At 46.7% G+C, this 21,045-nt stretch overlaps 8 protein-coding genes across 8 annotated transcripts; 5 read left to right on the top strand and 3 right to left on the bottom strand.

Moving 5' to 3' along the window:
• Positions 1-141: 141 nt before the first annotated feature.
• On the top strand, positions 142-2,229 carry AGABI2DRAFT_114300 (hypothetical protein; the record flags this gene model as incomplete). Its single annotated transcript, XM_006454491.1, has 12 exons — positions 142-320; positions 371-460; positions 521-793; positions 855-1,232; positions 1,302-1,363; positions 1,423-1,522; positions 1,577-1,619; positions 1,674-1,713; positions 1,766-1,787; positions 1,841-1,881; positions 1,938-2,039; positions 2,093-2,229. The coding sequence occupies 12 exons, from the start codon at positions 142-144 to the stop codon at positions 2,227-2,229; spliced, it is 1,467 nt and encodes a 488-aa protein (XP_006454554.1).
• Positions 2,230-2,767: 538 nt separating this feature from the next.
• AGABI2DRAFT_133232 (hypothetical protein) lies at positions 2,768-3,330 on the top strand. Its single transcript, XM_006454490.1, has 4 exons — positions 2,768-2,807; positions 2,864-2,926; positions 2,982-3,081; positions 3,140-3,330. Exons 2-4 carry the CDS (start codon positions 2,865-2,867, stop codon positions 3,146-3,148), a joined length of 171 nt encoding a protein of 56 aa, XP_006454553.1. The 5' UTR covers positions 2,768-2,807; position 2,864; the 3' UTR covers positions 3,149-3,330.
• A 400-nt stretch (positions 3,331-3,730) lies between these two features.
• Positions 3,731-7,341, bottom strand: AGABI2DRAFT_114299 (hypothetical protein; the record flags this gene model as incomplete). Its single annotated transcript, XM_006454489.1, has 14 exons — positions 3,731-4,243; positions 4,297-4,407; positions 4,456-4,575; positions 4,626-4,796; positions 4,852-4,965; positions 5,023-5,189; positions 5,243-5,413; positions 5,464-5,600; positions 5,655-5,713; positions 5,764-6,306; positions 6,368-6,429; positions 6,480-7,110; positions 7,163-7,201; positions 7,252-7,341. 14 exons carry the CDS (start codon positions 7,339-7,341, stop codon positions 3,731-3,733), a joined length of 2,928 nt encoding a protein of 975 aa, XP_006454552.1.
• Positions 7,342-8,540: 1,199 nt separating this feature from the next.
• AGABI2DRAFT_176063 (hypothetical protein) lies at positions 8,541-11,986 on the bottom strand (the record flags this gene model as incomplete). The annotated part of the gene is made up of 11 exons (XM_006454488.1): positions 8,541-8,896; positions 8,924-9,163; positions 9,227-9,330; positions 9,389-9,467; positions 9,526-9,876; positions 9,929-10,058; positions 10,105-10,186; positions 10,241-10,343; positions 10,400-10,716; positions 10,770-11,897; positions 11,951-11,986. 11 exons carry the CDS (start codon positions 11,984-11,986, stop codon positions 8,644-8,646), a joined length of 2,823 nt encoding a protein of 940 aa, XP_006454551.1. The 3' UTR covers positions 8,541-8,643.
• Positions 11,987-12,301: 315 nt separating this feature from the next.
• Positions 12,302-13,749, top strand: AGABI2DRAFT_176062 (hypothetical protein; the record flags this gene model as incomplete). Its single annotated transcript, XM_006454487.1, has 4 exons — positions 12,302-12,431; positions 12,483-12,538; positions 12,586-12,694; positions 12,739-13,749. The coding sequence occupies exons 1-4, from the start codon at positions 12,324-12,326 to the stop codon at positions 13,747-13,749; spliced, it is 1,284 nt and encodes a 427-aa protein (XP_006454550.1). The 5' UTR covers positions 12,302-12,323.
• A 1,000-nt stretch (positions 13,750-14,749) lies between these two features.
• AGABI2DRAFT_214751 (hypothetical protein) lies at positions 14,750-16,402 on the top strand (the record flags this gene model as incomplete). The annotated part of the gene is made up of 14 exons (XM_006454486.1): positions 14,750-14,838; positions 14,886-14,907; positions 14,956-15,036; positions 15,087-15,124; positions 15,176-15,207; positions 15,260-15,322; positions 15,374-15,457; positions 15,520-15,524; positions 15,574-15,675; positions 15,738-15,744; positions 15,795-15,880; positions 15,933-16,085; positions 16,136-16,207; positions 16,266-16,402. 14 exons carry the CDS (start codon positions 14,750-14,752, stop codon positions 16,347-16,349), a joined length of 918 nt encoding a protein of 305 aa, XP_006454549.1. The 3' UTR covers positions 16,350-16,402.
• A 1,611-nt stretch (positions 16,403-18,013) lies between these two features.
• On the top strand, positions 18,014-19,422 carry AGABI2DRAFT_176060 (hypothetical protein; the record flags this gene model as incomplete). The annotated part of the gene is made up of 3 exons (XM_006454485.1): positions 18,014-18,050; positions 18,126-18,979; positions 19,045-19,422. 3 exons carry the CDS (start codon positions 18,014-18,016, stop codon positions 19,420-19,422), a joined length of 1,269 nt encoding a protein of 422 aa, XP_006454548.1.
• A 550-nt stretch (positions 19,423-19,972) lies between these two features.
• AGABI2DRAFT_214748 (hypothetical protein) lies at positions 19,973-20,975 on the bottom strand. Its single transcript, XM_006454484.1, has one exon. It carries the CDS (start codon positions 20,929-20,931, stop codon positions 20,023-20,025), a length of 909 nt encoding a protein of 302 aa, XP_006454547.1. The 5' UTR covers positions 20,932-20,975; the 3' UTR covers positions 19,973-20,022.
• Between the last annotated feature and the right edge of the window lie 70 nt (positions 20,976-21,045).

Raw genomic sequence — 21,045 nt, 5'->3', positions numbered from 1 at the left:
AGCTAAATTATAAATACGAACTCGATTTAATAAGTACGCGTTCACATGACTTTATGGTTCTACTCACGTGATGAGTTGAACCCACGCGTCGTTACAGTAGCTGCCAGGCGACTTAATTGTCCGCCGATCATATTTGCGACCATGCCTCTTGCTCATCCGACTAACTCGAAAGCTGTGAGAGAGACGTCGAATGTAATTGACTTGGGTCCTAGAACGCCGCGGTCAGCTACCAAAGACGTCAAACATCGCGGTATTAAAGCAAAAAGAGTCATCATCGTTTCTTCGGATTCGGAGGAAGCGGAAGAAGAAGAGGAAGAAGTGTCAGTGTCCTGTCCTGTTCGTTTCGCAGCTCGTATATAATTTATTTTAGCCAAGAAGCGGCACTTACTTTGAAGCCTTCAGCCCCTGATGACCAGCAGTCGGAATGCAGTTGCGCTGATGAGGCGGTCGATATACATCCGTAAGCTTTGTATCCTATTTCTGACCATTTTTTCTGCGGCTGAAATAAAAAATTGGAAAGACCTGCTTTGAAACCACTAAGGAACCGAGCGCGCTTACCTTTCTCCCGTAGACCTGTTGAAAGTTCAGATTCAGAAGTACCACCAGTGCGTAAAGGGGTTAAGAAGACGAAGAAACCTTTGGTCGTGGATGTAATCGAGCTCACAAGCTCATCCGACGAGGAAATTCCGACTCACTCATCTAAACTTGTTGGAAGTAGTCAAGGAAATGGGTCTCAAAGGCATCTATTACCTTCATACCTATCCCAGGAGGATGGCGGTGCAGTTTTGGTGTTGTACGTCCCGTTGTTTTACTGAATATTGAAAATGATTTTTCTCAACCCGATTTTTCTATAGCAACGAGCCGAAATCAGCGAGAAAACCTCTTGCTGCTATCACACCAAAAAAACTCTCTCCTTCAAAGCTTTCGTCCAAGAGGGCTCCTATAGACAAAGTGGAAAATGTTCCAACAGTTGTTGTAACCAAACGACCTCTGTCGACTGAAACACCTGATAACAAAAAATCCAGTGTTGGTACGCCCAAAACGAACAAGTCGACTGGCCGGGTGTCCAAGAAGGCTTTAGAAAAGGCGGAGCAGATTAGACGACAGGAATACGCGCAAGAACTTTTCGAGGAACTTAACGCTTCTGTATTTAAAAACAAGTTGCCGCAAGATACTAAACTCAATTGGAATAAGAGACTTTTGACTACGGCGGGCAGAGCCAAGTATAGACGGTATAATTGCTTTCTTTCATCGTGATGAAAAAGGCGATGACCGCGACTGATGATGATTCTTAATTGAAGGTCAAGAGATGGTACTGAATCCTCTGAAATTGAATTGGCAATCAAAGTATTGGATTGCGATGGTGAGTCGTTTGATTCAATGGTTGCACAAAGCCTTTTAAGAGGTGACCTATTCCAACAGAGAGAATTCGAAACACCCTCTCTCATGAAATGTGTCACTTGGCCACTTGGGTAATTGACAAGAAACTGGACGAAAACCATGGGAAACTCTTCAAGTACTGGTGTGTTAGCCAGGATATGATATGCTCATGGACTATTCTCATGTCGCACCCCAGGGCTTCTAAAGTGACCAAAAGAAGACCAGACATCGAGATATCGGTATTTCATGTTCCAAGAATCCACCGTACACAATATATCTGAATGGCATTACAGACCAGACACGATTATGAAATATCGTATCCTTACAAGTGGGGTACGTTATCAATGAAGCTCTTCCTCGTCTATTGCTCTGATTTTGGAGTTAGAATGCCAGAATTGCCAAAAAATGTAGTTTCATAACATTGGTTCTTAGCAGTGGATCTTTCTAACAACACTTCTAGATATGGCCGCTACAGCAAGTCTATCCGACCAGATGAATGCGGTAAGGCAGTAAAAATCATTCGATATTCATATACCCCCTAACCTGTTCTGAACAAGTATGTGGTGCATGTCGTGAAGGCCAACTTATCCCTCTTTTCACTGTACGAAGCAAACCCCAAACACCCAAACTTAGTCGGCAAGCTGCTGTGAAGGCCCAAGGTACTCTTTTGCTTGCGTTCTTTCGTATCCGAAGGAGTTCTGAATTCTTCTAGATTCTCCGCGTTCGCTGCCTCGACTTATGGATGTGCATGCGGGAATTAACGATGGGGTGGATCCTGATGGAACACCTGATACTGATACTACTGATGTTGAAAACCTTATTGTGGCGTTGGGAAGCACACATCTCTAATTCACTCAGCCACTTGCAATTCAAACACTCATTACTACCACGTCACCTAGTTTAATACTATTCCGTCTTTTTCTGATATCTGTCACCACAATAGTCCTAATGCTTAGCTAGATCCCCATTTTTTCGTAGGATCGTACATAAAGAATTAATAGTAGCTCTTGTGTTCATTCTGGTAGTGATACATTTGTAGCTGGATCCTTTCATAAATCAAAGCAGGAAGATTTGTCCAAACTATCATATCAATTTGTCAAGTTACAACGAAATCACGGATGCGGCTCTCAAGAATAGAATAGAACCTCATGAAAGTTCATTTAGACCTTGTCGTTTTGTACTCCGTGAAAACGATTTTTTTGCTCAACTTTAGACACTAACACCACTCTCTTGCTTTATCACTCGAGGTCGAAGCACGCCTTCATTGACTACTTCGAGTTCGAGCCCGCAAACCGAATCGCCAAGAGGATCTCTAAACCGAGCGGAGTTTAAACCTTGTTCGATAAACTATATATCACACGGTCGCGTTCCACAACGGCAAGTGACCCCAAAGTTCCCCAATTCGAACAAGTCAAGACTGGCCGCAAGTCAGTAATACACCTCCCTAATGGTATCAACGTTTTGTAACTCGATTCATTCACAGGATGACACACGACGCCATTTGGTTTTCTCGTCCTAGAAAGTTTGGAAAGGGTAGCCGTCAGTGGTGCGTATTTATGACGTTCTGCTTTTGACCGGGGCTGATTATCTACGTTCCTCAGCCGCCTCTGCTCGCACCAAGCCGGTCTCATTCGTAAATACGGCCTCGATCTATGTCGTCAATGCTTCCGTGAAAAGTCTGCTGCAATCGGTTTTGTGAAGGTTCGTTTCTCATTGAAACCACTTGATCATTGACAAAACCTGAGTGTATTCTCTTCAGAACCGGTGAAGAAGTTACTAGAACTTGTCTCATATTCATTGCTGTCCTTTAAAACCCATGTTCATACACGAATGACATGATATCCATTATTTCATCTGAGCTTCAAAGTTCATCGGTTGTGGAGAAGAGAATGTCGGTCTCATTTTTTCTAAAATCAAAATTCCAAAATGCGAATTAAAGACTTATACACATGGCGTGAATAACTACATAATGGCAAATAGTGCTGCGATGGTACTAAAAAACAAAACACAACTTACTGAAGAGTCAATTGGAAAGATAGCCTGTACAAATGGGTTGTGAATTGAAGAGGTGGACGGAAAGCAATGAAAACAGTGGGTTTGAGAGTATGCCGGCAGAGTACAATGCACGTAGACGATTCAAAAAGGCACTCTGAGAAACAAAGCAGAGAGGGGCCCGAAAAAAAGCACGACCAAAGTGACAGTTCAAAAGATGAAGTAAAATAGCTGAAATGGTATGAGGCGCACCGCGAAGGTACACAATCAAGAGAAAGAGAAAAGATATTAAAAAGATAATATGTTCGAACTCGAATGGAACTCGATTCAAAGACTAGCACCTTGAATGTGTTTTAAGCTACATGCCGTAGCCAAAAGTAGACCTCTGATACGGGTCGTTCAGCGATACAGCTAAAGCGCCTCCAGTGAAAGGACTGACATTGGTAAACGATGCTCCATTGAAGCTGTTATGAGTTCCCTGACTCGAAGCATTTTGCAGCACATAGCCATCAATGGACTGGGGCTGGAGCGCATGCAAAGGGGTAGCGAGGTGCGCCTGCGTGAAACCGGTTTGCGCTTGGGGGAGGCCATAAAGATTACTGCCATTGCCATAAAGGTCTGAAATGTTCGCTTGAAGTCCTTGAGATAAATGACGAGATGGATGAGCGGGACTCATTCCTTGATTGTTCAACGTCATGTTCATGATGTGGTTGGGGTTTGAATAGGACCCGTATTCTATGCTTTGGGCTTCGCGCTGCAACTTGTTCTGGATGCGCTTTCCGTAAGGCGTGTTACGGATCAGCGGCAGGACCGGGCGGATACCCTCGACGAGTAGAGCGCGCTGAGCCGGTTCAGCATAGTCCAGGGCAGTCTATAGGGGAACCAGGTCAACTAGTTGAATAGAGTTGAAAAAGAAGGTAGTACTTGGACGCAGTAGTTGCCGTACGAGTCACGCAATAATTTCTCCAGACGACTACGGTTGAGAAGTTCGTCTATTAACAACTTACGAGTGCTGTGCTCAGCAACGCGAACACACTGAATGGAGTCAGATGAATATGAATGAAATTTAGTAGAGATACTCACTTTCTCGATAACATTGGAACTGAACTTTTGGACTGAGAGCGCACAGACATTGCCTTGAAATTGGCGAATTACTGCATCACTGAATCGGCTGTCGTTCAAGTCAAGAATGTATTGCACCACCTGTCATGAAGTTTAGCTGCGTGCCATATCATTGGCATTTATATCCTTACGTAATTGCCATAAGGATCCTGTACGAGTGTCAAGGCATTGTAGGTGATCTCGTTGACGAGCTGTATCCTTTGGTGCTCCGAAGCATGGTCAATACACCTTTGCAGTACACAACATCCGTGGCGGTGTGTAGCAACTTCCACGCAATTGGCAGCTACCGCATTGTATATGAACTTGAATGTTACGTTCGTGAGTGAAATGGTTGTAGACAGTCAAACTCCAACCCACCTGGTTGTCCTCAGGTGCAAGTTTATTTAAGCATTTTTGGATGACATGATTCCCATTTAAATCCTTGATGAGCGCCACAACGTGAAGACTGAGAGCAAGAATGATGGAATGAATCTAGAAATACAAGGTTCAACAAATGTAGAAGGGATTGTCATATTGTGCAGAACCTACCTGCCGTCTAGTAGAAAGAAAATCAATCATCTTTTGAACAGCACGAGTGCCATGCATATTCAAGGATATATTGACCAGTTCCTGTGCGACAGATTCACAGATAAGGTTGCGTTGTTCATCTGTCGCGAATTCCAGCAACTTCTGGCAGAGGTAGTTACCGAAAGGATCTAAGTGAGGTAAGTTCGTCCGGCGCTGCTTTGAAGATGCAGATGTCGCTCACCAGTCATAAGCTCATGAAAGTGGTTAAAGGTTTCCCGAAAGATCATATCCCGATGATCCGGGAGACCCTCTTCTAATTTCTTCTGAAGGTATCGACAGCCATGTTGATCCTTGCACAGTGTGGGGATTTCTCCCTGCAAATCTTCAAGGCGAGTCCCAGCAAAGCGATTGACTAGTTGATCTGGTCAGTGTACATTTTAGAGGAATATGAAGATGACGTACATTCTCTATCAATTTCACGTCTGTGTTTTGGCCCATGTAGTCCATTCATCTTTCCGTCCTGAGGGCTTGAAGCCGAAGCTGATCGCGCACCAATGCCGAGGCTGTAACGAGGAGCAGTCTGATGCGGATAGAGCGAACTGGTACAGATAAGGTTAAATAAACCCTTGTGCGACATGTCGATGGCAACTCACGGATTGTATCGACCACCATCAGTTGATCCACCCAGACTATATGGCGAATCCAAGCCGTACTAAGAGTACGGTTAGTTCAAAGCGATGCATCTCAATAGATCGTACGCACGTCATCAGGACTAGATTGCATGTTGGTGTAGTTCTCAAATGAACCAGGAGATAGACGAGACAGTGAGGCTTGGATTTCGCTAGCGCTATCGCCAAGCTTTTGAGAGCCAGGGGTACCTATGCGGGCACTGAGGGACTGCAAATCAGGTGTCAGGGGCCCGCCAGTCTTCAACAAATGTGCAGTGGTGGTGGGGAGACCCAATGGTGTCGTTGGGACGGAGCGTGTTGTAGTGGATAGACTATCCAACAGGCCAGGAGGAGAACCACGACGTGATAGTGACCCCGGAAATTGCGAAAGTTGAGGAGGTTCCACGACCAACGGTGTCGAAGAGGCTGATATATTTCCGGCAAGGGGTTTGACTGAGAAGTCATCGTGTGTGGTAGAAACCGAAAGACTCGGATTCGTCACGGTACGCCTGTCGGTCCTTGAGGCGACCCCGTCAGGGCCACGAGAATTGCCGTTAAAATGAGGCCACTCGGCGGATTTTTCGCGCGTTTGCTGTGAGAGATGTGCTAGGTCCAAAGCGGCAGATGAATTGGAAACCTGTGACGGTTCAAAAGGTTCGACAGGCTCTTAACAATATTTTTCCAAAAATTCTACTGACCTTGTTACCAAAATTACCATGATACTTGTCATCATCAGATGTCGGCAAGTTCCTCATGGCATCTGGAAATCGACTCAGAGGCATTCGAGCGTCGATTGACCAAAATGCTTACTATGCATCTCCTGATCCAATTGCTCGTCAAGCATCATGCCAGCGTTATAAGTACTCGCATATCGCGCGCCTTCGTCATCATTAAATCTCGAATTGCTTCTCAACAAGACGGACGTAGAAACTGTAGCAGGGGCAGGTGAAGCACCAGTGGAGCGTTCACCAGCAAGGGAAAGGCCTTGAAGATGCGAAGCCAAATCCTCATCGTGGCTACTAGCTGAGGTTCGACGGCTGGCAGGCATGCTCTTCGCGCCAGCGGAGCGAGAAAAACTGTGACCATTACCCATCGGCGCAGTAGCCAGGTCCGGCGAAAGGTTGATAATCGGAGCGTAAGTAACGGATTTGCGCTTGTCGGCCACAGTTCCGACGGCCTTAGATAACGACTCTGCATCAACAGAAATCCTTCCATTGCGTCCAATACCATAGACTTCTCCAGCAAGATTGGCACTAACACGTGGAGGGGTGGTAGGTGCGGAAACTGCGAGGTGCTGTACGCCTCCATTGCCACCCGCCTCGAAGGGGATGGTCAATAATTCTTGAGCCTGTTGTTCCTCTAATGCACGCATCTGGTCTTCAAAAAGCTTGCGCTGGAGAGCACGCTGGCGCTCATGCTCGAGGCGTCTTAACTCAACTCGCTGATGTCGGGTCAGATGGGAACGGGAGGAGCCAGGTGGCAATTTTACGCACAGCTGACATGTCGGGCATATTAGTTCCCAACCTCGCGGCCTGGGAAATATAAACGACTACGCAAACACAGAACGTAAAAGAGAACGTACGGAGTCGGCAAGGTCCAAAAAAGCAGGAGGACTCTTCTTCCTATCCTCGGAGGAGGTATGATTATCAGTAGTAGGGTTAATGTTCTCCATAGAGCTATTCATATCAGGAAAGAGTCTTGTCACGAAAGAAGAGAATGGGTATTAAAGAACACGGTGAAGAGAGGCTAGTTGCACAATAGAGGTCTGCTCTGGGTGGAATGCATTAACGTGGCAGTATTGAAAAGTGCGTCGAGTTCAAGTGCTAACCTGCAAGCCGAGTAGGAGGCCCGTCTAAAAGGACTGTTGGTACAATAACTGAGGGGCTGGAGAGTGGTAAGAATAAAGAATGACGAAGACTGAGGCCGAGCACACCGTTTTTGATACTCCAGTTCTCAGAGAGGACAGGAGGATATGGGAGCAGAAGGACAAGTGGTCAAATATAAATTGTTTTCAAGAATACGTCTAGGTCCCTGAAGGCAAGTCGGCAATGTCCTTCAAATTTTCAACTCCGGTCCTGACTTTTAACCCTTGGCTCAAAAAGTTCTCCGTACAGCACAAGTCCTTACGCTACTGCGGCATCCACTTACAGTCCTCTCAAGGAATGGAAAATTTTATCATGCAACCTTCTATCCCACACGAGTACTCCTTGCCGTCATGACTACTTACCTACCCCAGGGTCGTTTTAAATGTAAAATAAAATGCATTCTCCCACAGTTCCAGCTCCATCCCTCCTAGGGGCATATCCTCCGCTCCCGCCATGGCGCACCCAGCACGCCCGTGATTGAATGCGCAGTTTGTCCATGGGTATTGGAGGTGATGAAATCTAACGCTACCTCTACATGTCCCTACGTATTACCACTTTATCGAAAGATAGACAAGACGTCTGTGAATACGTGTAAGGATGTGCGAAGAATCGATTTTTACAGGCTCATTAGCTAAGCCAGCTTTATAACCACGTTGGTTGCCGATCCTGCTGATGCTTCCGATGCGCCTGGTGGCCCAAAAAGTCCTAGCGCGGGCCTGGAGAATCAAACAAACAATACGGTTCTCTTCTAGAATGTCGAGCCATCATCACATGCCTGTTGCCATCTCATCACGTGCACGCGATGAGATCTTTATTCCTCAGATCTCCCCCAAGGTCCCGAACGCGTTCCAACTTCCCACTCGGGGCGTACTTACGCCGCACGGAAATAGATAGAATTTGCTTTCACATTATAAGAAAAGCCCGTGCCCCAGACAATCAGTACAGTCCGCTAGCCGAGCTTAAAAAACACTGTTGGCTTGTTTGTACGGAGTTCCAATGTGAATAAGGTTTAATGGAAAAATGTTTTCCAGACCACGCGGGAATTCATCCACTGGATTGCATGATGCATCATATACCACCGACTAGTCTAAATCAAGCTAATTGTATCCTTAGTGAACATGTACAGGGACGGCTCCCGGCTCCGTCACTGGCTCTAACTTATTCGCAACCGCCCCGACCTCTTCATGGTGTCTGCCTCGGGTCTGAATCTCTCCGGCCTCTCCATTAGGCGTTTTACATTTTTTGATACCATCCTCAGCTTCATCGACGTGCACACTTGATCCATCAGACCCTCCTGCGTCCATCGAGCCTAATGAACTGGCCTGTGTGCTCCCAGTGTCCGGGCCGTCAGGCACAGCTTTACTGGAAGACCAACCAGTTGAGGCGTACCGTCCCCGAAGAAGTTCGGAAAACGACAAGCCGAGAAACGGACGAGGCTTTCTTTCATCGGAAGTAGTCACAATAGGCGTAGTAGATCCACTCGCAGGAGGCGTCGAAGTATCGTCTAGAGCATCCAGCTCCAGTGCCCTGGCTTTCGGGGTCATTGACTCTACATCTGTTGTGCTTGTTTCCGTGAGGAGAGAATCCAAACCGAGCATCGACAACGCGGGTGAATCTGGAGGTGGTGCTCTACACCAAAGGTTCGTTAACTATTACCCGAATCACTCCAACACAGAGATTTGCCAAACATACTTTACCGGTGCTGTTTCTCCATGGGTCACTGTGAGAACAAGGTTTTTGAGATTAGGGAGTGTATGTCGCATATCAAGGGCTTGTAGGTCACGATCAACCATTAGCTTAACAGTAGAGTGTGAGCTTATCGGTAGAAATAAACATTCACTGACACAAGCCCACCATTTCAATGTTTTTGTTTAGAAGGAAAACTCCATACTCGAAACGATATGTATCCACTCCTTTCGAGAAAAGAGGAAACCTAGAGATTTACATATATGTGAGTCAAGTTACGCAAGTCTTCCTTTCGCTATGCTTACATTCTAGGGCCAACCATCGCTGAAATGCCATCCTTGATAAAACTCCGACTACCAACGCATGTCACTGGATAAATTAACGCCTTCCCTAAAAATGCAGCAAGAAAATGTAGCAGTTGTGCGACATATCCGAGAGCGGTAGCAATTCCGTCTTCATTAACATTAGAATGATTGGGTAATGAAAGCGGTGGAGCAGGCTCAGTGGCCATGAGAGGTATCGGAAGTGGTACGCCTAAGATGGTGTATAATAGATCAGGAGGGGAATAGAGTTCAATGGGATATATCGAAGCCAAATTCGACAGAAGTCCGACACGGATCGGGCCAATTTTCGCATGAAGCTGTACCAATCGTTCCCTACGTTGCAATGAGCTTAAAAGTGAGAAAGGGAGACTGAGATGCGAAGAACCTTGCTCCTTCTGCTTCCAAAGAAAGATCAGCTATGTCTGAAATATTGGTCTCTTCCAGTATCCTAGCAGATACTAAACTTTGTCTTCGCTCCTTCAATCTATCTCGGCGAAGTTCCAGCTCCTTTTTCCCTTAGGTAAAATTAAAACTTCATCATATATCAAAAATCTGACATACTTGCCGCCGTCCCTTCAACCAGTGCACGAGAATCGACATTCAGGAGATCGATGCGATGCTGACACTCGTATATCTCGCGTTGCTATAATTTCAGGTTCGAGATTGAGCGTAGGTTGGCCGAAGGCTCAAGACTTACTAAGGGAAATATTATGTCGTCTTCGAAATGCTTATCTGTCTTTTGAACCAGACCCGAAAGAGTTCTTTCATGGTCTTGTATTAGCGAATGCAAGTTGACGAGTCTACGATAATGTCTACTGTCAAACATTTTCATTATGCATGAACAGATAAGACGCACTCAAAGAGCTGCTGGTAGGTCGCTGTATCCGCCGTATGCTTAGGAGTACTTGCCCCGTCGTTGATTAAATGACGTCCTGGTTGGAGAGACTGCTCTTTGGCAGGGACTTCCGACGACAGAGCAGCGGATAATCTGCCAGGAGCATAACCATCTCTCTCAGCTCTTTTTGACACAAACTCAGAGTCTGAAGAATATCCACAAGTCGGGGACGGTGGAGGTGCTGGTACATGGGTGGAAGAGAGATAGTACGTGTTCCCTGGGGGACTGAGCGTCACTAGGAGTGTGTTTGGAGGAAATCCCGTCATGTCCGACGAAGCCTGAGGAATTTAACTTAGATACTTCGCATAAAATTAGAGAACTGATGGCGTACATTTGAGGGTAGAGGACAAAGCTGGTCGAGGGAGAATACCCATTCTTGAGTGATATTCCAATCGCAGTTTTCACCCGCAGATGACTCTTGCGCGTTTTTCTGCTTCTGTTTCCCCGCCACCTTAGTGGATGCATCCCTCGCTCGTCCCCACAACTGAACCTTCATTTTGCTGCAATTTGCATTTGAATCAGGTGAGAAGTCATGTCCAGGTCGAGCGTCGATCAAAAAAGTGGGATTAACAGAGGGTGTGTGAATTTGAGAAAAATAGTCAGGAACGACAGTCGATGATGTAGAGCTCGAAGAAGATTGTGCAACCGAATTTGATATTGCTGGTTGAGTCCCCGATTTGTGAGGTTGATACACGGGTGAAGAAGAGGACCGCGAATGCGATGGCTTCAACCTGGACGATAGCGATTTTGTCACACCATTAACGGTTTTGTCTTTAAGAGTAACCGCTGCTGGTAAAGATGATATGGAAGTAGCTTGGGTCCGGCGCGCCAAAGTTGATTTCTGGCTAACTGTTCCACGAAAGGAAGATGAGACCCTGACCGATGATGTTCCTGCAGATGTTTCATTCTCAACGGGCAGAATGGTAATGGTAAGGAAAGTTTCGATTAGTCGCGACGCGATGGCTGTTTCGAGCCCTTGTTGGGAGATGTCAGGTATCAACACTGAAAAAGAGCTAGGCACTGGAACCGATACACCTGGATTAAAGAAGATCGACGTCTTAGCCTGTCCACTCATAGATGATGCCACAGAGCTTGTTCGTCGGCGGCGACGAGGATTCTGTGGAGAGCCGTATTGAGCCCGGGACACATCAGACACATTGGCGTTCGACTCAGAGACCCCAGCCGCCAAGATCCTGCGGGAACGTGGTTCAAGAGATTCAATGAGCGAGTAATTGTTGTCGTCATCTTCTTGCCGGCTACTGGCTTTCGTGTTAGTCGATGTTGCTGACAGTTTTCTGGAGCGCCTTCTCGAAAGAATGTTTGTATCATCGGCCAGATGGCCAAGTGTATTCAACTGGGATGGTTCGACTGGCTGGGCGAGAGCAGACGTCACAGCGTCCCGCATAGGGAAAGGAGTGAAGTTGCAAACTCGAACACAACTAACATGCCGAATGCGTCGCTACACGGGGAATTCTAACATCAGTCATATACCAAAACGTTTGGTCTACGTACGGGCAAGAAAATACCATCCGCCGTAATTCCTGGCATTCTGTGGACATACAAGGGTACGTCAGTCAAAAGCGCATTAAAAATACGGGCTCTTGTAAGTGCTGACCTTCGTTTTGATGCTTCCATCAGTGCTATGAAGATGATAGCAGCAGAGAATATGTTCAGTAGCTGTAATAACTTGCTATCGAAAGATAAGTGGTGTCTGGTGGGCCGGTTTTCTTGCAGACCAGGGACAGCCTGAGGATATGATTGAATTATGACATGGAAGTCCGAAGGGATACCTCAGGTGCGCACGACCCTTACCGATTACTGTAAACGGGTTTGATCACACCCTCCAACTTCAACTGCTTTCAGCATCATTACAAAACGATTCATAATGGACGAACCAGTAATGAAATCTGAAGATGACTCCAAGGCGATGCCTCCCCCTCCGCACCCCATTCTATTGGAACAAGAGATGGAGAGTCTCAGGCGCTGTCTGCAGGTTAGCTTCGTTGATGACATTTTGCGTCTCGCCAAGCCGACCGATTCGTAGAACGCTATGTTGAAGACAGGACAAATACTCTCATTCTACGATGATACGCGCCGTTTGTGAGCTATCCTCACTCAAGCAACTGTGACATCCTTAGCATTCTTAGGGACTTGACAAACTATACCAACAATCATGCGCCGAGAGCGCTCACGTCTTCTCTGGGACGAGAGTTGGAAAAGTTTGATCAACTATGTGACGTAGTTGGAGGCCATGTGGTACGTTGTTTCCCTCCCTAAGTATAGCAATCTAACCAACGTAGTTACGGGCCATTGCTGTTCTACAACGCGATCTATTGAGGGAAGAAAACAAGGAAGCTATCCGCCTCAGAATCGAGGCTCAAAAGAAAACAAATGGAACTGCTCAAGGGCCGCAAACAACCGACGCCTTCCAATTTGTTGAACCCGCACCACCTTCTTTGGAAATTCACCTGAATAATCCCCAGAAATCGCCTACTAATGCTGGCGGTGGATCTGTGAACGCTCGCCGTTCCTCGGCGATATCATTTTCCTCTCTTCATCGGCCTCAGGTTCCACTCAAGCTTGATTTAACATCGTCCACGATGCGGCTGGCTCCTGAAGAAGGCGCCGGACTATATACGAGTGGCCTGTCCTCTCCTGTTACCCTCGCACCAAAGTCAGCCCGGCCAACTGAGACGAACGACTTCCCGGAAGATTACGTCGCTTATTCGGTGGATGGTTCTGTAATAGACCTGACACAGGGCGATAGCCACATGGATGCTGGAGATTCTTCTGACAAGCCCATCGAACTTGATCTTGACATGGACATGAACGTGTCGATGGATGATCTATTTGGTGATAATGCAAATACTTCCGGTAATTCCAGCTCGGGAGTGGAGAACATGTTTACAATATCCGACCATCGACCAGCAAATAAAGGGTCAAAGGATTCTGGCTTTATAGACCTCACCGAGCACGAAATCCTCGCCACTCTTTCCAGTAATGCGATTGACGCTACCCAGAATTCGGATTCAATGGCTGCCGTTGATGTACCTTCTCCGTCCTCTTTGCTGGCAACCAATTTTCCTCAGCATCTCGATGCGTCCGACGCTCTTGACGGTGGCACAGGCCTTGGCGGTCCTGGCCAAGCATTTGATATGACCGGCCTAGGCGGGCTCGGGGATTTGGGCTCGTTCAATCCAGCCCCGGATTTCTCACTTCCTGAAACTGAAATCAATGCGTTTCTGAATATAGGTGCTAGTACTGATGGGGATGGCAATGATAGTAACGATAAAGTATCCGCATCGACATAATGACGGTCAAGCATTTAAAGTCCTGTTCTTCGATCTAATGCATACGACATTATATCCCTGTGTACACTGCAGAACTCTTTATTCTTGACTCCTAATGGATACTCCACCTTGCCACGTGTATTGACAACGGATGCATATATTTTACGCTGTTAAACGAGCAGTCACATACACATCAGTGGAGGAGAAGGTACTTACCGAGTCCTCACCCTCAAGTCTACCATGACTTCTCTCTAAAAATTGTTATGCTCACCTGAGAGTAGAGTTGGTGTTCTAGGATGTTGAGTAATGACAAAGGTAGCTATAAGTTATGCTAAAAGTACTAAGAAAGCACGCCGATATTCGCATCGTAAGTTGATATTTTCGGCTCAACCGAAGACCTTGCTTGATTGTCAGCTTTTTCACTATTCATCCGCCCTCAGGCCGGATCCGCGCTGTTTGCTGACACACGTGTCTTAGCGCGGAAACGCTGACGATTCATCACCGCGCGGCTATCAGTTCAAGTGTTTGACTGCTGTTGAGTACTGTTGCTAATTGAGGAGTATCTTCAAGACGACAAACCTGGAGCAAGGATTCGGAAATCTCACGGGGTTAGCAGTCGCCGACGTGGTTTAGCAATCTCGATCAGCTCTGATGCCTGCGCGCTGGTGTGCGCTAGTGTGCGCCCAGCAAAACTAGGTTCCGCCAAATCCAATTATACCCTCGTGTATGCCAAGAGTTGTTGAGGCGCATTTCGATAGGGGTCCGACATCATATCATAAAACGTTGGTGAGTTATTTATGGTGTATACGATAAAAGAGGATAAAAGTTGTCGATGTCGAATATGCACATTGCGAATTATGACAGATATTAATACCATACCGATGGTTCATACTCCCAGGATACCTCACCGGTGCCGAGCTCTAGACATACATGGACTGAGCGGTCGCACGTTCTTGAGCAGTTTATCCGCTACTTATATAAAGCGCTGCTGCTCTTTCCAGCGGCAGCTCTTCAAGCATCGATGAAAATCATCCTCCCCCTTTTCCTCACGGCTTCCCTTGGGGCAAGTTCCGCATATGGCTGGGGTGCTGATGGTCATGAGACTGTTGGGTAGGCCCTCTATTCCTGTTGCTCGCCACCTTGCTAATGATTCTTAGCTTTGTTGCGATGTCGGCGAGTGTTCAAGTTCTGGTGTGATGCTTTGTTCTCACCTAATGAGAGTTATAGTTTTTGGCGCCCAAGGCATTGTCGTTTGTCCGATCCTCTTTGGGGTGCACTTACGATGAATCTCTTGGTCCTGCCGCCACGGTTTGTAAAATAATTCAACATATATGCATCCCTTTGACCCGGAATGATAGTGGGCAGATGAAGTGAGACCTGAACCGGCATATGCATGGTAAGAAACGCAGTCTTCTTTTCACCCAGTTTTTATCTGTGGCGATCATAGGTCCGCCAACCTTCACTTTGTTGACGCTCTGGGTTCGTTTTGGCACTCTGTATCATTATATATACGTTGATAAATCTCACGCAGACAATGCTCCGACCTCTTGTTCGGTTTCTCAAAGCAGAGATTGTCCTGACAATCAATGTATTTGTCAGTGGCACTCTTATAAAGAATTACTTCTCGGTACTAATTTAGTCTTAGTGGGTGCTATTGCTAACTACACGACACGTGTTGCCGATACCCATCTCTCGGCCGTCCAGCGTCAAGAGGCTCTTAAATTTCTTGGTTCGCATACTACGTCTTTGTCTATGGCAACGGAGCTGACTACAATCTTTCCCTACCAAAAGACCATGTGTGTGGTTCCGCAGAGTTTTACGATCTGATACTGAAATTAGTTGCAGTTCATTGGCGATATCGCTCAACCCCTTCATGTTGAGAACATTGCCGCGGGCGGTAACGGAATTGACGCCAAGTGTAATGGTTCATCGACAAATCTGCACTCAGTGAGCTTTTGTTACATTCTCTTTGATATGCGCAGGTGAGATAACCGGGTGTCATGCAATAGGTTTGGGGTATGTCCATGGAGAATATCCGGTCAGAGCTTGACTTACACCTTAAACAGACTCTGGCATGATCAATAGGCTCCTTCCTAGCAAATACAATAACTCAGTAACAACCTGGGCTGCTGCCTTAGTCACGAGGATTAAAGTGCGTGCTATCGTTATTCCGGGAATTGATAATATGTTTATAGTATTATCAGTCTGGTAGCTACAAATGCGAGGCCTCGAACTGGATTGCTTGTTCTTCGACCACCGAAACAGTCAGCAAAAACCATGACTCGCACGTAAAACATGACATTATCCCACTGGAGTGTCCTTTGGTTTGGGCTAAAGACAGTAATATGTTTGGATGTGTAAGCATTCATTGCGTCTCTTTCATGATTTCACGCTGAAACAGAGATAGTCCGTCGTCTTTAATTTCACGTCTGGTCAGGATTTATGCACATCTAGCTACTATGATGAAGCTATTCCCGTGGTAAGTATAGTCATTGTGCTGGACCACATGTGTTTCACTCACGTCTTCATTGGCACAGATTGAGAAGCAGATTGCAAAAGCAGGGTACCGCTTGGCTGCCTGGCTCAATTCCATTTTTGATGGTGCTACCCACTTGCCTTGAAGCCAGTAGCTGTAATACATAATGATGCCAATGCATAGTGGGATTTGGAATGACTGGTCGTGTGATAAGCAGCAAGTTTGACTCATTGCTCAATGGGAACACCTTTAACTGACTACATCACCCGCCTCGCTACTGGAACTTGGTTACTTTCGTGACTCTAGGCCATCATCGAGACGGAAAAATATTGTGAGCAGCGATTGCTATCGTCAGACTGTTTTATAAGCCACAGCCAAGGACACTGGACACTCACTAATCAAGAAACTCGCCAGCCTCAAAGGTACACCCAACAGGAAGGGACGGCGACTCACTACTTCAACAATCAGGGAGACATATTGGCCCTGGGAAACAGAACCGGAGGTTCAGGAAATCGATTCGTCAAAGCTTGTAGAAGTGACTTACAAAGAGCAGGCGGACGCGGCACGGCGATATTAGAATTCAAAGTTATCTCGGCCCTATCAGACTAGAAGAACCCGAAGCAGTATACCTAGCGGCGAAAGAGAAGACACAAAACCTCCACATATGAGCAAGGTGGAAATATACCAAACCAAAAGAGCCGAGATCGAATACAGAGTTAAAGGAGAATGGAAATGTCCATTGAGACACGAAGGATGAACCCAATTGATGGAAAATACCCATATAAATGATTCAAGAAATGGACTGGATATTTAACGAGAGCCCAGGGGAGTAATCTCGCCCAAATCAGGAGCAGTCGTCTACCGCGTACCTATAGAAAGTTTACCGTAACAAGCGCCTTATTGAAACCAATGAATTAATCCCGGAGGTTCAGGATGGCAGGAAACCAGCCTTCCCAGACTCAACGGTATCAAAAAGAAAAGCAGTACTCGCAATGAGATTGCAAGTTTATTTGCTTCTACTCTTCTGATCCCCTCCCTATACATCGCCGACTCACCATAGGAAATAAACAACGATCTATGATAAGAGCGGAAACTTTTGGGAGAGATACACGTACCCCAAGCTGGGCCGTCGGCGAGCGATGAACGGACGATGACTCGGAGTGAGTGGTGAGGGCACCTTTAAGGGCGTTTCTGTGCCTAACTATGAGGGAGCGAGCAGTCGCGTGTACCCCCGTTAAGTCCTAAGAAACTCACGGTGCATAGGGAGATAGGGCCCTTGAGGCTCGTTGTAATTTCCGTATAACATAATAGTTATGGGATGGCCGACATCGACAAAAACAGTAAAACCGTGGACAATCATGAAGTGACTCGAAAACAAAAAAAAAACTGGAACAAGGACATACCCTACCGATCCAACAAAGCAATTCGACCCTCATGCTTCTAATTGGATCTACTACAACGATCTTCACATGGTATCATCAGATAGTCACAACAAAGAGTTTTCTTTTGGCCATCACAGCCTCTTGAACCTGATAAGCGAACACCTGATGTGACGTTGACAAGGGTGCCATCATTCAAACAAGAGCAAACATGGATCGTTCCGTACCAAAAATGGCAATCAGACGTGGTGTTATCTCCTTTGGGCATATATCTAGAATGATGTGAAGAGTAAAACGATGTCTATTCCTATCTTTACGCACGGCAAGTAACATCCTTGGAAAAAGTATATAATTTAGTGCACAATGCAAGCGCGGTTAAACGCGGTTCATCAACCTTTTTTCCACCTTCGGATTTTCTCACTGTTGCTTCATGGACATAAACTACGAGAGTTTCAGCCTTTCATCGCGTGAGTCAGCTTATGTATAGCACCGCTGAAGCATACTCATTGTGCTCTCATCGGTAGAAAATAATCACGCGACAGGGTCCGGTCGCTTTTTGCCATACTTCCCGCCTTTGTCGCCAGAGCCACCCGCATTGCAGTCCTCGGAAATATCGAGGACCTCCCGACCTACACACTCAGTTCTCGGATCTACCCAATCTATGTTTGATTTCTCTTCCCCTCAGCTGGTTGATTACTCTATATTCGACACACTTGTCGACGTATCTGTGGGTACTCTGCCTCCCCGACCAACGACCTCCCGCGCCCTTGCTCAGGGACGAGTCCCTCGCCCACGGAATGCATTCATGCTTTTTCGTTCCGCCTTTCACCGGGAAAGACGCCTACTCAAAAGTGTTGAGAAAGACCACAGGCACATAAGCCGTATCATTGGCCTCTGTTGGGCTGAGCTCTCTGAGGCTGAAAAGGACGTGTGGCGGCAAAAGGCAGAGCTCGAGAAACAACAGCATGCGCTCGCCTACCCAGATTACCGCTTCAAGCCAACGCCTCGTACGAAACAGCCAGTGAAACGGAACGTCAACCGCAACAGTGACAAAGAAATTGAACGGTGTCGCAAAATTGCAAAATTGATTCAAACTGGAAAGTCAGGCGAGGAGCTGACACATGCGGTGAAGCGCATGGACGACGAAATGCCGTCCACATCACTAGGTGGAAGTATGGCATCGGATGAATGTGAGGAGAAGATGCGAAAGAGACAGGCGATATCTGACCGTACCCTTGCGTCCGTCCCTTCCCATCCTATGGGACCTCAATTTGCATCAACACAGCAGCAACCCACTCGGTACATGTCCATTGATGAGCATCCACGTCCGCCTTTCCGAAGCCCACTTCTACCGCTGTCCGCTCTGCCCCAAACGTCTTCCAAGCGTCCACATCTGGTGCGCACATATATTGTTCGATCGCAGACAATGACTAATTTGCGTTTATTTGGATGGATTACCAGACCGCTGCCCCGGAGATGCAACAGCCGGCGACGACTAATAATCAGTTGGGATCCTTGGATAGTTCGTGCATTGCACCACCCTATTCTAACCTGGAATACCCCTCCCGCCAAGTTGACCAAGGCACCAAGTACCTTCACCAGTGGCCCTCATATCAGAGTTGCGAGTGGCCCGGCAAATATTTTCCCTCTTTTGTGACATACGGCCCGGATTCGACTCACCATTCTCACTATTCGGTCATGAGCGTGATGGAATCCACCCAGGCAGTATTCACGCCTGGAAATCAGTTTGTTCCGAACAGCATTGATTGGAATTTATACGACAGGACTAGTGTCCTGACGGATGGTACAGCCTCGACGTCCAGCACCTATGAATCTTAGAATTCCTAAATAACCCACACTCGCGCTTCGTTGGTCGGCTCAAATAACCGATTGCGGGGTATATGACCTTCTGCCAATAATACAGCCTCACATATAAATTTACCGTAGCATTAGACTCTTATTTCATTTATATATACCCTTCAATAGTTAGGGACTGCCATAGGATTTATTATCGCCATTGTTTGTTCTAGGGACGTATGTAACCTACATGTTCTTGTCGACCCTTCATAAAGTGATTGAAACGCGTATACTTGGGAGAGTGTTTCGCCGCTGACATGGAACAGACATGGCCTACTTAGAGGCAAAACAGTTCGAGAGGATCTAAAATTTCCATGACCGATCCGAGACGAACAAAAATGAGAAGATGAGTCGACCTTCAGAGCCGTTTGATGCGCTACTCAATGGGGAACTACTGGCTCGGTGTACGGTGTAGCCGACCGGCGGAAAACCCCAAACTCGGCTTTACAAGAACAAAGTAGTTTTGATTCTCATAAATCATCAAACACTGTGATTCCATCTCACGCGAGCATCTTCTCGGACTCGCAATTCTCGCACAGCCGAAATGTTTTTCACTCAGCACTACTTAGTGGTGGAAATACACTAATTTGAGCTCAATATCTCAAATGCTGTTATACCTTCTTTGCCGAATAAAGTAGCGCAAGCAACCGCGTCGGCACCAGCCGCTTCCATTCTTCTCCTTGCTTCCTTGGAAGTGATACCTCCGACTCCAATGATTTTTATTTTAGAAAGAGATGATGATGGCCTTTTGTTCGACTCTTTGAGTAAATTTGAGAATCGATACACGTTTCCCAACGCTAGCGGATGCAACGCCTCTCCCGCGAGGCCACCCAATACGGTAGGCAGCGCAAAAGTCGTGGAATGATTATTTGATGATGGGGATGAAGACAATGTGATTTGATCGGGGAATAGAAGGGTATTTCCGAGGGTATTGGTGCATGTCAAAAATGAAATGACTGAGCCCACGGAGTGATTGTCAAGGGTGATCTGGGAAGTCAGGGACTGGATCCGATCAAGAATAGAATGGAATTGCTGTTCATGAACAAGGGGAGGGAGCTTGAGACCAATGGTAAGGGTGGGATCCTTGGCATAGGCATCACACAGGACTTCGAGAAGCGGATTAAGTGACTCGATGTCGTACCCAGGCGGGGTACTATTTTGGATGTTTGGGCAAGATGTGTTGAGTTCTACTGCGATCCGAGCACCTGCATCCGTTTGATCCCCCAGTTTCTTCCGGAGGTTCTGTAGCTGGTCAAGCATGGCAGTAAAGGACGCAGCGTCATCGATATCGCTGGTCATGCTGACAATGATGGGTTTATACTTGGTTGCTGTTGCCAAGAGCTCTTCGATCCAAGCGAGGTATTGGGGAAACGGGTGTGGGGAATACCCGAAGGAGTTAATCGAGGAAATGGAAGTTTTTGTAAAAGCGAACTGAATTGGATTAAGTACAAGGAAAGTAATCGGCAGGACGACGAACAGTGTGGGTGTCATTTTCTTTATATCCGCTTAGAGTAGCCGTGCGGGTGGTGATGGCGCCGGTGTAGGGCGAATCATATAAAGCCTTGAGCTGGGCAAAGTCAGAAGACCAGGCACAAGAAGAGTTTA

Source organism: Agaricus bisporus (assembly GCF_000300575.1).
Source record: "Agaricus bisporus var. bisporus H97 unplaced genomic scaffold AGABI2scaffold_1, whole genome shotgun sequence".
NCBI lineage: Eukaryota > Fungi > Basidiomycota > Agaricomycetes > Agaricales > Agaricaceae > Agaricus > Agaricus bisporus.
The sequence above is the reverse complement of the archived record's forward strand: the minus strand, read 5'-3'. Positions and strand labels throughout refer to the sequence as shown.